The sequence below is a fragment of the Syngnathus acus genome, chromosome 14 (genome assembly GCF_901709675.1).
Source record: "Syngnathus acus chromosome 14, fSynAcu1.2, whole genome shotgun sequence".
Classification (NCBI taxonomy): domain Eukaryota; kingdom Metazoa; phylum Chordata; class Actinopteri; order Syngnathiformes; family Syngnathidae; genus Syngnathus; species Syngnathus acus.
The window spans coordinates 2,203,015-2,217,195 of NC_051099.1; the positions used below are offsets into that span (position 1 = coordinate 2,203,015).

Sequence of the window (14,181 nt, forward strand, 5' to 3'; positions counted from 1 at the left end):
GATGGCCATAAGGATGAGAGTGCAATGTGTACACTTTCCCCATGGATCCTTCGCTTGTAAGATTGGCCAGACTTCTCACCTCGTCTTCCATGAATTATTCACGGAGAGGGGGCGTCACTTTGAGACGCGACCTGGTCAACAGATAACATTCTGTTTGGGCAGGGCTGTCAAGGTTAACGTGAGAAGGGTAATGTATTCTCATGGCCGAGCCACTTTGCTGATTGAATTATCAGGGTGACGGCGGCCTGGGGGCGGAGACTAATGGCAATCATAGTTGATCAGGGAATATTTACCTTCTGTCTTTCAATCAGAAACATCAACTAGATGTTCATGAAAGGAAATATAGTCTACTGCACACACTGATTCCAAGGTGAAAGAGCTAATCAGTGCGTTTGTTTTCTTTTAACAAGATTTCCAGTCGCCTCTGCACACAGCCCTTTTAATAATGCAGTTATTTTGTTCAGTCTTGGCAAAAGTACAATGTTTCAAGGCTATGCATTAGTGGCAACATTTCAAATGACATTACGCTCGGGCGGATAGATAGCTCTGTTGTTGAAGTCAGATAAATTAAAATCTTCCTTTGCCAACCAAATGGGTTAGGACAAGAGCCAAGAGGAAAGTGTAACGAATCAAAGATCCTGCCAGCAACCAGTCACAAACGATCACACAAACACATTTAAATTCTTACTTTTACACTGAAGAAGCTATTCCTGTACATCGGGAGACACTTACAGGTGCAATATTTTCAGTATTGTCTTTCCAAAACTGGTAAATGCATTTTCCATTCCATCCCCACACCAGAAGATTTACAAAGGCATGGTTGGATGAATGTGCTGCAGAAACATTTGACAGCCCTGACCCCATCAAACACCTTCAGTCCTTCAGAACTGCGATACAGATGGAAATTTTGTCCCTTGACTTGTCAAATAGCCAGGATGAATGACAAAAAAAAAATCCTATCTCCTGACCCAGTTTTAAGAAGAATGGACCCAATTAATTTTTTAAAACATGAGTGGTAATAAAAATTGCTAGCTGAACTGACGTTTGGAATGAAACATGTTGCTATTCACACGTTGTGCCGTCCTGCCTGGAAAATAATGACATCTTTACAGAGTCGGCTTTTACGCGAGTATTCCGAAGCTTGCTTACAGTTCTAAATGATCCCTTCATTGCTGCTGATGCAGTCGATAGCGTCTCCAAAATCCCTGCAGATGTGAGCGCGATACGAGTGTGGCACCGTGGCTTGCTTGCTTGCTTGCTTCTAAAAGTGCATCAGAGACTAGATTGATGTCACCCGCAATGATAGCACGCATCTCCGATCCTATCTCACCGTTTGATCATTTCCTGCTGTCGTACCAGCTTCCAGCTTTCGTCCGTCCCTAATTTACGACTCAGCTCCTCTTGTTAAAATTCCTGATTCTAGCAGTTATATAAATTCCACATGCCGCGATTTACATATTAGTTGACTAATGATGTCATATTTCGGTGATAATTAGGGGATTTGGTGATTTGTCAAATATCATGACATAGCCTTGGAGGAGGTCGTAGCTCTCCAAATGGCCTCTGTCTTGTTGTTGTGTCACCGTTTGAGCCAAGAGTGGCAGTGTGACAGCTGAACAGATAAGGAAGAGGTCGAATAGGCGCCGAGGAGCAGAGTGTGCAGTCCTCAGTCAACTGTTTTTCAAGTGCCACTTTTCTTTTAATGGCCAAATTTGAGCATGCCATTCAAAACTGATTATAGTCTAGGCTGTGGAAATTAGCATACCAGTGCTGTCAACTCTGAGTACCAAAAAAAAAAAAGAAAACCAAGCAACAAAGCGCATTTTTCATTATTCATTTTGGAAGCTGCATTTAGCAAAAAAAACTGTCCTACTCTGCAGAGTATTTATAGTGAAGGCTGAGGAATGGCGAGCGTATATGAAAGAAGTCATTTAAAAATCACGAGAGAATACATTCGACGCCCTTCTACAAGCCCAGACACAACTTGTACATTGCTGACAAAAATAAATTCAAGTCAAGTCAAGTTTATTTGTATAGCCCTAAATCACAAGCAGTCTCAAAGGGCTTCACATAGACAAAAATTGACAATTATTCTCAAAGCATCCCCTGATCTTAAGCTCCCAAAAGGGCAAGGAAAAACTCAAAACCCCTGCCCGGGGAAAATGAGAAACCTTGAGAAGGGACCACAGATGGAAGGATCCCCCTTTCAGGATCACCAGGTTGTAATGGATGCAGAGAGGGCACAAATAATACATAATATGAAAATCAAAAGTAGATGTCCAAGTCAGAGCGAAGGGCTGCCAGAGGAGCCCTCTGCTATCCTGGCTGTGGAGGTTGAGCTGCAGTTCCCCCAACCTGAATTAGCCCACAAGAATCCAGATAGCCGCTGTCAGCTTGGGTGCCACCTAACCACCTCCCCGGCCGGGGGGGGGGGGGGAGAAAACAAAACAAACTCCAAGTCTGCTATCCTTGAAATTCAAGTTGATATGAAGGGCAACATGATTTCCAATCTCCCTGCTGCAAGAAAATTGATAAAAATGTTAATGCTTCTTCTTTAAGGTGCTTTGTAATGTATGCAACCTTTTTTTTTTTTTTTTAATGGTGCAATATTCAAGTCAGCAAGTCAAGGGCAAAAGTCAGCAGTATGAGTTTCCCAATGGTCACAATACCTAGAAAAAACTCAGTGTGCACCTCTTCTCCATTGCATATGCCTGCTGTAGTGGCTCAATATTGGTCCATATATAAGGCGCACCTGATTATAAGGCGCACTGTCGGCTTTTGAGAAAATTGGAGGTTTTTAGGTGCGCCTTATAGTGCGGAAAATACGGTAATCTTTCGAAACAAGCAAGTGGATGACAGAAGAAGCAAGCAAAGACAAATTCTTCACATTGTTCAGGCTTGAAAAAAGCTACACGGCGGCCATTGATAAGCGACGACGTGCTACATAATGCGCTGCTGCGTAACTATTGAAGGGAGGATCTGCTATGAGAGCGTTGGAAAGGTTAACCCATGCATCATTCTCGGCAAGGAGTTTATTCATCGGGACAGTAGAAGACTCATACGCCTACACATTCTCGCAACTTTAGGTGCTCCGAGTTAAAAATGTATAATATCCAAACTAGGTCTCCCAGAGCTCCAGCCAGGAACGTTATCAGGTTTCAATATTCATTCTGCAAGGCTTCGAGCAGCCTGGCTAATTAACGTGCCTCGCCTCTGGTAAAACTCTTCAATAAGTGCATAATGTTAGAAGGATAATAGCATCTTTCGAGGTGACATCACGCCGCACCAATGGGAGCAATCGATTCCATAAATGAATCAGGCATATTTCAGCAATCCCACCTTTCTGGCGGCGTTAAACTACATAAGCTCATTAGTGAGCACAGAGCATTGATCCGTCTCAAATGGAAAGGAGGAATATCTTCAAGTTGCTTTCATGCCATACAGCAAAAGAGGAAGATGCTAATTACTGGGGTGAGGCCTTAGCATCACCTCTGTAGGAGTACTTTGAACTTAGGTTAAAAATGACATAAGTGAGGCATACCTTTGTTCAATATTCCAATTATTATTATTTTTAAATAATTTCAAATCTTTGATTACATTTAGAAAAACAAAAATGTACAAATAATTCAATTAAATCAAATGTATTTATATGAAAAGTTGTTTTTTAATTTACCCCAATAAAGGCTTTCTATTATGTTACGTCAAATCAATGTGTGAAAACTAATCAGGGTCAGATTGTGAATGCTTCCAATGCAGTCTTAGATAACAAGTGCGTGAGTGTACGCAAGCTGCATCAATTATGGTCACACACCTCCGAGCCGGCAGCATCCTCCTCCTGCCCTTAGAAACAACCTCAAACACAAAACATCTCATCTGGTGCCAAGTCTGCTATCCTTGAAGTATCTGAGTGCTACACAGCACCAACACAAGACTCAATTGTTCAACTTGCCTTGAATCAATCAATGGAAATGACAATATGTCTACATATTTTCGATGGCATTGGTTAATTATTCCAAAATGAGATATGAAGTTATGTAGTACTTTTAATCCTAAAAGTTTTTATTGCAGACAAGGTTCGTTTGTAACGATCGAAATGTCTTCAAATTGTGTCCACTGGAACTTTATTGCTATCAGTGTTTGCTGATTGGGAATTGCTGGGATATTTGACCCCTTCGGGGGATTCAAGCTTAATTAAAGACTGTACTCATTAAATCATCAGCGCTCGAAATAAATCCCGCAATTCTCTCCTGATGGATATTATGAGATGTCAATTAATATGTGCTGCAACATCTATGGTAACTTATAGCATACGATGAAGAATCGAACATGATATCTGATAAATACAGTACTGAGGGGGGCTGCCGCTACAATACTCTAATTCAGGGGGTTTTCAACTGAGCTAAATTTGACATCATTTGGATGGATAGATGATTCACAAAATTAGCTGGAAAAAAAATCTAGTCTAAATAACAACAGAATTATCCATCCATCCATTTTATTTTTATTTTATATATTTATTTTATTTGTAAAAATGATTTTCCATTTCCAATTTCACGGACCACCTACAACAACGCCAGGGACCACGAGAGGGCCGCGGACCAACGCTTGACTATCTTTGCTCGAATTAATTGCAAGCAATTCACATATGTATTTCAAATGACTCCACTTTTTAGTCAATACAAAATTCCTGTAAATGACTATCCTATACTACATTTGCTTTATGACGTACTTGTTTTGCCACTAACTTGTGTCCATTTCTTCCCAAAGTGCCGTCGTGGGACACCGAGAGCCGCTGCCTGATGACAGTAATAACATCACCATTTTCACCCGCATCTTAGACAGACTGTTGGATGGTTATGACAACAGACTACGTCCCGGGCTGGGAGGTAAGACATCCTTTTTCTTCATGACTCATGTTTTGATGACACAGCAAAAGCAGCAGCCTTGTGAAATGCAGATGAATACATGCATTGTCCCTCGAGTGAGAAACGTGAGTGGCCGACATCTGTCGGGAGATAGCTTTGCTATTTCTACCAAATTGTCCTCAAAGTATGCTTGAGCAGACTTTTCTCAGTCATCCAGCTGGAATGGTTGTTTCTGCTTCAATGCATGCAGTTAAGGCCACAAGCGGAGCTGCCAGCCTGCAGACCACCAAGACTTAGAAGTTGCAACCAGGCCAGAGGAATCTGGCACAAGACATTCAAGACTTTGTTTTAGTGGAAATGCTCCATGTTTGCAATCACAGCAGTGATTTCCTCGTTCAGATTCATCTTACTTTCAAAGTTGCGGAGATGCAAAATTGCAATCATGTCACATGTAAACTTAGGCGAGAGATAATCATGCCAAAACATCTTCTAATCAGACTGGAGAGAACTCCATTGAATTGAAATTCCAGCAAGATCTATTTCACTTTGCCATTAATGCGCTCATGCATCAAGCTGTAAACAGAAGAAGAAAAAAAGGCATTCTCCCTCCGCCGATGCATGCCATGCAAACTGCTGACGCGACGTGGTGATAATCACGTACTTTGCGAGAACTATTTGTGTCATGGGGATGATTCATGTGGAAGTGGATGGTTTCTCTCAGGGGGGGTTCTTCACCAGAGGAGAGGAGAGTTCACCTGTGGGTGGTCTCTTGGGGTCAGGGACATTGTTAGCACAAAGTATCTCCTTCGCTTTTGGATAAAAGCCTCATCACTCTGGAGTTGCTGGAGACGCTATTTGTCTCAGCAAAAGCCCCGAAGCTTTCTTCCTACATCCGCCCCAGAGGAGCTGATTCAACTCGCAAAGAGGCAGCCAAATTTTGGTCTTTCTCTACTCTTGCCTCATGTCCTACTTAATGCATTACAATTGCAAGGTGTTTCGCAATAACTCTTGAAATCGCTGCATGATGATCATTTATTTATTTTTGCCAAGTGCGTCATTTTTTTAATACCATGGGTGCCGAGTGTCTCCATAATGTTTTTTTTAAGATAGCTTGGTTAAATGCTAATTTGCAGCCTGCTGCTTTCTGTTGTTTTTTTTGTTTTGTTTTTTACAGAGAGTGTCACTGAAGTGACGACGGACATTTACGTGACAAGTTTTGGCCCAGTGTCAGACACTGACATGGTGAGTATTTTTTTCCCTTCATCGTCATTTGCTGATCGTTAATGTTTTTTTTTACATTTTTTTCATTTTTCATTATAATTAAACATGATTAAGTTGGGGATTTTGTGCACTTGAGTCTACGAGAAATATTTTTAAGTAGGCCGCAATATAAGTAGACACAATTAAAAGTTAATGAATGCACTGGCAATGTTGTAGGTCAATAATGAATGTTGACAATAAAACAATGAGATCACAAATATCATTACAATTTGAATTTACAATGGATGGCCTTGCATATTTTAGTTATCACGCAGGTCACTGAGCAATGATAAACTAAACGGCAATCAACCATGGAGTCATTTTTATCAGCTGCAGCCTACATAAGCAATCCAAACTTTTTATTTGTGAAATTTGATGAGTCATTAAGATGAGCAGCGCCTGCCGTTAAACAGCAGACAAAAGAGAGTGATCTTTTTTTTTTTTTCTTTGACATATTTGATCATGTAGCAGTAATTGACCGCCTTGGGGTAAGGACTTTTTTTTTTACTTGAGTTAGGAGCTGGCTCGACATCTTGTATTATGTAGCTGGATTATGGAGCTTTGGAGTTCTTTGGTCTCACAAGAGGTCCGCACAAAGTGCCGCGGCGCAGTTCAGCGCTCTCAAAGTCAAATTCGACACAAATCCACAAGGATCTTTTCAAATGGATGTATCGCTAAAGATAATTACCGTCTTCCCTTTCATTCATTAAAGGCGCTTATGTGGAAGTCTGTTCTTGCTAGGATATGTCAAGTCACGCAGGATTTCAAAGTCTCTAACCTTCTCATCTTATCTACTATATGTAATGCATTCAAATGAAATTGTTGACAGGAAATTTATTTATAGTTCGATTGTGTATATCTCGCCACATGTACGCTATCTGGGTGATGACTCTGGGTCATGAGTTCTTATCACAATAGAGCGCACTTTATCTTTTTCAGCAGATAACACCTTTGAGGTTTTCTAGGCTTTACTTTTAGCTCCATTGTATTCACATGCTCCACAATGAATCAATGCTTGAACATACACTTGTGGGACAGGCAGAGGTCATGTGACACACAGTCAAAAAAGGCGCAGGATGTTAGTTATTTTACTGGATTAAAAAAAGAAAATCTGTTTATGACCTGAATCAGCATGTACATATTTAGTAACAGAACCTCACAAAAAAAAAAAAAAAAAGACCAGAGAAATAACAAGTAGGTGCTCCAGGGGTTCTTTCACTCACAGCGTATATTTTGCTCTTCAACACTTTCAAACAGCTCCCAGGTGTGTTGCTAACATCTGATATGCTTTTCAAAATACCCCCAAAGATAAAGAATTACAGGATACTTCACACCACCTATTTTTGTATCTTGTTTTTCCCCCTGTCCTGTTTTCAGATAAGTGAGCCCCATATCGGGCTGGGCTAATGGAGGGTTTGTTACTATGGCGACGAGGGGCAGTACGAGGTACAGGTGTGAACTGGTAAACAAGAGCAAATTCCATTTCAACAATTTCCACTGTCTCAACTCAAAAGTTGCACCATAAGTGCAGCTGTACTTTTTGAAGATTAAAAAAAAGTGTGACATAGAAAAAATGCGGAAAATAGGAATAGTGGGCCGGAGCTTGACCCCCAGATTTCAATAATGAGCAGAATAAATTGCTGGAATTTAAGCGCTTTGGAATGGGCGGCGTCATTTTTAACATGAGTTGAAATCCTAACGAGGACGAGTGCATCAAATTAAGTAGTTGGCCACATTTACAGAGCTCGTAAACATACAATCATGACCACAGCAAGCTATTTTTAGTTTTTTTTCCATTTACTTGAAGTGTAGTTGGCTTTGGAGACAATGGACACTCACAATCATTTCTTTTCAAAGTCATGAATAATTGTTCTCTCAAATGTCAATGTGAAAAGGATTGTGGAGTGTTTGTTAGAAGTTCCTCTCCTACCTGAAAAACAATTGTGGCATTTTCGACCCTGAACAATCAATGCCGGAGATTGCTAAAAATCGTTGCAAGCCTTTTGTTTTAAAATCACATCATACTGTATATCTCATATTGCACTTTTTCCATTTCCTTTATTGCTAATATCTTTCCTCCTGACTCCAACAATACGATAGCAGTTTCATAGCAACCACTTTTGGTGTTTTATTTTTATGGCCAATTTCAAGAATAGTATCAAAAGGGCCTTGAAAACGATTGTGGATTCATCTCCAAGTGTGCTATGACCAGTTGTATGTACTAAATGGAACAATCAAATGCGATAACTGTCTCTCCCTCTAGCTACGCAATGCCAGCCATCAAACTTTCGCAGAAATTGTTAAAAATGACTTGTTCCCCAAACACAACACTTGATAATCCAGGATTTGATGTGCTGTACAGTCACTGGTCCAATTACTGGTCCATCTCCAACATCAATTGCACTAGAAATGCTTCACTTCTCATCCCAGGAGTAAACCCCAATATGTCACACGTCTTTTGGAAAACAATCCAATCGTATTATGGCAATATAAATGGAATGCTCATGTTGAAAAGTAAGACCCATGAGCTCATGGAATGTAGGTTACCATGTTGACACTGATCTCCCCTAAGGAGGCATCGGCGTGCTCCTTCATCTCAAGACTACGTTCTCATCATATTATTTCCCATCGTTTAGGTATACTGTCATATAATCAAAGTATTTTATTTGACTTTACTTGCATGGAAGTTTTAGGAGATGCAGTTATGGACATTGTCCTTCATTTAGTTTACTGCGATGTGATTATATCTGTGGAACAAAAGGTGCCTTAAGGGTGAAGACAGTGAAGTTCCAAATGTGTTTACGCCTCAGAGCAGGAAGATGAACACTGAAGATAATTTGAAGTTAGTTAGTTGCCAAAGGCGTGCTGGTTACATGCTGAGGAGGGAAAGGTACATTTATTTACAAGAGAAAATTAAGAATGACCTTAAGTGACATCAATCAAATTTGAGATGAGTCATTATATTGCTCAGTGCAGCTCGGAAGAGTGGAGATAATGGATGCTTTCCCTCGAGGAAGTTCTGCGTGTCATAATCACACTGGCGGATGTCATCTCTGGCTTGCTGCGTGTTGTCAGAAAGAAGACATCTTCACATAATTCACCAGCAACATTAGCACAAAGCATGTTCTATGGACAACAGGTTTTTTTTCTGGCCAGCTTGTAATTAATGTAATTGGAGGAGTTTAATTCTATCACTACCGGGACCTAAGATTAATAATCCTAATTAGTTTTGTGAGTGTCAGCGGTAATGCCTTTCTGTGTGAGGCTTTGTTATTTTTATTCTTCACGTCAATCAATAATATGACACTTGAGCATGCATGCAGTTTGGTATGCAGGTAGATTCATTCAGATATAGACAGATGAGGCAGCTGTGTTTGAAAGCGTTTTTTTTTTTCTTTTTTCCCCCTGGGAGACACAGCAGACACTGAACAACTCGAAAAGGCAGCCCGACTGCAAAACAAGTCTGACAAGAAGCAGGCTGTAATCAAAAATCCAATAAATGAAGATATTGGCTTAGGTAGCAAAGGTGCAGGACAGGGATGAGCAAGTTGAAGGGAGGAGAATGGCCAAGTAACAACACGAGAAAACCATCAGCTACGGCATAGAGAGAGAGAGAGCGAGAGAGAGAGGGATTTATTTTTTTAAATAATTCTGATTAACTTTCAGGACTCTAATCATTTCCGCAGACAGCGCACGGCACCAAATAAATCCCATCTTTGATAGAACACGTGCCATTATGTAAAAATATGTATAAATGCAAAACTAAAAGTTCACATTGACAGGCGGGTGAAAGGGAATGTGTTTTATATGCTTGTCCTAGATTTTGAATCATATCTGAATTGAATAGAATGGGGGGAAAAAATAAAAACTGGCAGATTATCAACCACTTTTGAAGCCGAGCAGGGAAGGGAAGCTGCAAGCTTGAATTGCGAGTAATGAAAAAGACATTAAAAGAAAAATACCTATTTGTTGCATTGTGTGTCGCCTTCCAATAAGTATGCACGGCCTTGGGCACAACATACCAGTTTGCCTTTTGAAATGAGTTTTGTCTTTTGAGGGAAGGAGTCATGAATACATCTGCCCTCTGCTGTCAATGTGTGTTCATCTGTTCACTTGTTTGCACCGGGCAAGCAATTGATATCATATTTGACGTGATTAGCATAAGAGCAGATGGATTACGGTCACTTTTCATAGTGATTATCTGCATTAGCCAAAGACTGCAAAACAAATAAAAAAAATTAAAGTTAAAGACAAACACAAGGTTGTTTTAGGGTCATTATTTTAAGTTGGTTGGCAAAGCAACACTAGGTCAGGCAGGCATAACAATTCAAATTGGAGAGTCCATTTCATGTTGAGTGGAGGCTTTACAAATCCCCCCGCTGAGGATGGTCTTGTTCTGAAGCCACTTAGAAATGATCAGCATTTTTTTTTTTCCGTCAGTTCAACATCATTGCTCACCAAGAAGCCTTTGATTGTACTAGAAAAAGAAATATTATCGATCAGCCTTCTGTACGGCTGCAATACACGGCTAATGATGAGCTCTGTTGCCAGGACAACACTCCTTTAGATAGAACGTGAAATATATTTCCATTTGAATGGCTGTGTTCTTATTTTAGTTGGAAATTATACTTAATTGCCGCCTAGGATAACTTTATTGTCAAATTAATGACGTTTCCTACAACTGAAAAAATGATATTGTAAATTCTCGTGAGTCATTTTGAGAACCGTGTATTCGATAAAAAGTTAGAAATTTCAAATCATTTTTGACTGGCTTTCGATTCGAAAAAAGATGTCGACTATCGTTGCCATGGCAACAGCCTATCGTGTTGTTTACATTGACGTTCATAGTTGTGTGAATCGGTTGTTTAAACAATCAATGTGTAGTTAGGGAACTTTAGAACCAAGATGAATTGTGCATGCTTCAACTGTAGTAGGAGAGCTTTTTTTTTTTTTATCTGTAAAGTATCAATGCCGCACCGTCAACAAAGATCGTCTGACTTCAGTCGATTGCTTCGTTTGATGAAACCTCTCCACTCCACTCCCCGCAGGAATACACCGTCGATGTCTTTTTCCGCCAGAGTTGGAGCGATGAAAGACTGAAATTTGACGGGCCCATGCAGGTGTTGCCCCTTAACAACCTCCTTGCCAGTAAAATCTGGACACCTGACACATTTTTCCACAATGGCAAGAAATCTGTGGCCCACAACATGACAACTCCAAACAAACTTCTGCGACTCGTCGACAACGGCACGCTTCTCTACACCATGAGGTAAGATCATCAGTTGCGAGTTTGACTGCGCTATTAAATAAAATACTGTCTTTTATTAGGATTGTTTACTTTGTTAAATGGTTCCATAAAGCCATCCCTTTTATCCTGACACAGCGTGTGTATAATCAGTAAATAGCCCACTGACTTGCTTCTATTGATTCCCATTAAACTTCAGGTTAACAAATAAAAGTGACTATAAAATGCTTCGTGGAAGTTGCGTCTTGGCTTGTGTATTGACTCGTGCGTATTTTCCTCTCTCCTCAACCTCTCTTGACCTCATCGTCCCTTCCAAGGTTGACCATTCATGCCGAATGTCCCATGCACCTGGAGGATTTCCCCATGGATGCCCACTCCTGTCCCCTGAAATTTGGAAGCTGTAAGTCACATTAACAGAATAAAGTATGAAGACTTTGATTGAATGGATTCTCACGATTGATGTGTTGTAATCCATGTTTGGCATCTACTGCTTCTCAGATGCATACACCAACAATGAGGTGATTTACCTCTGGACTCAAGAAAACAAGAGCGCCGTTTCTGTGGCTGATGGTGGTTCCAGGCTCAACCAGTATGATCTACTGGGACACGAGATTGGCAAAGAAACCATAAGTTCCAGTACAGGTACGGTGTATAGAGAATGAAAAGACGATATTAGCTAGCGTGGCGCCACAGTCTCCGAACTCTAAAGGCAGTTGATGGCTGAAGATCGCCAAAATATGAATCTTCTTTGCGTTGGATCGATTGGTAAAATCCAAGGCACGCCCCTTCCAAAGGAGCTGAGCACATCCCTGACACTTTAAGGATGAATTGCGGTGATGGGGAAATAAATTCGACTTCCTTTGTATTTTCCTCTGTGGTCCGAAAAATCAATCTATATTTCCGTGTGCAATTTTTCGGAGTCCACTGAAAGCATCTGCAGAACAGCAAAATTATTATCATTTGGGAATATCAAAAGCAGCGAAAAGGCAGTTTTCAGACGAATCAGGAGTTTGCGTTAAAAGCTGACAACTGAAATTACCGTACAACTAGTGCACCAGCGTATAAACCAAAATCAAATCAATCAATCAATCAATGCCTGAAAGCAGCAGTAGTAGCCATATTTATTTACACCAGATGGATTTAAGATAGAAAAGATAGAAAGAAATGATACCCCAATAGTAATACAATATGAAAGTAAGTCCATTTTGCAGAGGACTGACGTTAGAATAAGACACAAACAAATAAAAAAAAAAGTCTTACAGAGATGCCTAAGTTATTTTTACATATCTAGAGAAAATGGCTCGGTTTGGAACTGTATCCTAAAATGAACAGTTGCAAGAATGTTTATTCCTAGTTCCCAATAAAACTCCAGGTCACTTGGGTTACACAAGTGTGTCAGTCTTCACTTGCACTTTGAGAGCAAACTAACAATAAAGCCACTTTTTTGCAGTGCCCCTCTGGCCTGTTTTCCACGAAGCAAAAGGTTGTCAGAAACTCTACGGAGAACACTTTATTTGAGATGATCATTATTGTTGTGCTGTATGGTGCTTTGAAGGTAAGCTCCGCAAAGTACAAAGGCCAGTTAAAAGAAAGAAAAAAAATGTTGCTACTAAATGCCAACTTGAAGGTAAAGGATTCTTTTAATAAGCATTGCACAGGACAAGCTTTTATTCTCATAAGGCTCTAAAAAAAAAATTTAAAAAAAAGAGCCTGCGTCCTTATCTTGAGAACTAAACAGGGAAATCGAGAAGTGCGGATGTTATGGCAACCATTAATATACTGAATTGAATATGTATAAATGTTCCAGAAGGAATGAATCAACATGTCAGTGTGTAACTTATAGTTTTAATAATGATCTGCTATGTCTCCATTTTTCTCTCTTTCAGGCGAATATGTAGTGATGACAACATATTTCCACTTGAAAAGAAAAATTGGCTATTTTGTGATCCAAACGTACCTTCCCTGCATCATGACAGTCATCCTGTCACAGGTGTCCTTCTGGTTAAACAGAGAGTCAGTTCCTGCACGTACCGTATTTGGTGAGTTTGTTTTGATGCAACTCAGAAGGCACCAAATCATAACTAAAGTCTGAAAGGCTTTTAAAGGATGAGGTAAAAGCAAAACAAATGTATTCACTAAGTAGCATTGATATCTTTTTCCTAGTATCCGGCTAATCAATTCCAAACGTTGTCATCACTCCAAGATGAGATGTAATTTGCTAATCCGATTTCCTTTCTGCTCCTATCCTGTTTGACTACATTATATTGATTTTGCAAAAGTACGAGGAAACACAAAAAATAAAATAACATTAAATGAAATTAAAGATCTTCCCTAACATTTTTATTCTCTCCTCAGGGGTCACCACCGTCCTCACCATGACGACCCTAAGCATCAGTGCCCGCAACTCCCTCCCTAAGGTCGCCTATGCCACAGCCATGGACTGGTTCATGGCAGTGTGCTATGCCTTTGTCTTCTCTGCCTTGATTGAGTTTGCCACCGTCAACTACTTCACCAAGCGCAGCTGGGCGTGGGATGGGAAAAAAGAGGGCATGGAAGTCAGGGTGAGTGAGTGCTTGTTGAAAATTGATCAGAGCTATATGTAGCTGACGGGATTTACTTCTCTCTCCCTTCCGACGTTAATTCCGCTTCAACGACTCTCATTCTTGATATTTTTGTTGAAAACTGAGAATGTTGTCGTCACTTTACACTGGTGGATGAACAAAATAGAAACTGGGAGTTACCCCTTCAAGTAACTCAGACTACTCTGTAAAAGAGCTTTTACTTATTCATTAAGAGCCAAATGGAACAAGG

The 14,181-nt window shown here is 40.2% G+C and overlaps 1 protein-coding gene and 1 long non-coding RNA gene across 3 annotated transcripts in view; one reads left to right on the top strand and one right to left on the bottom strand.

The window, feature by feature from the left end:
- Positions 1–14,181, top strand: part of LOC119133828 (gamma-aminobutyric acid receptor subunit alpha-3-like) — a 38,199-nt gene that overhangs the window by 15,924 nt on the left and 8,094 nt on the right. For both annotated transcript variants that reach the window (XM_037269996.1, XM_037269997.1), the window contains exons 3-9: positions 4,768–4,886; positions 6,040–6,107; positions 11,174–11,394; positions 11,688–11,770; positions 11,869–12,012; positions 13,257–13,409; positions 13,726–13,931. In XM_037269996.1, coding sequence (XP_037125891.1) covers positions 4,768–4,886; positions 6,040–6,107; positions 11,174–11,394; positions 11,688–11,770; positions 11,869–12,012; positions 13,257–13,409; positions 13,726–13,931 — 994 coding nt within the window. The remainder of the gene's footprint in view (positions 1–4,767; positions 4,887–6,039; positions 6,108–11,173; positions 11,395–11,687; positions 11,771–11,868; positions 12,013–13,256; positions 13,410–13,725; positions 13,932–14,181) is intronic.
- LOC119133831 overlaps positions 1–14,181 on the bottom strand; it is a 37,068-nt gene that overhangs the window by 11,982 nt on the left and 10,905 nt on the right. The gene's annotated exons all lie outside the window — the stretch shown is intronic.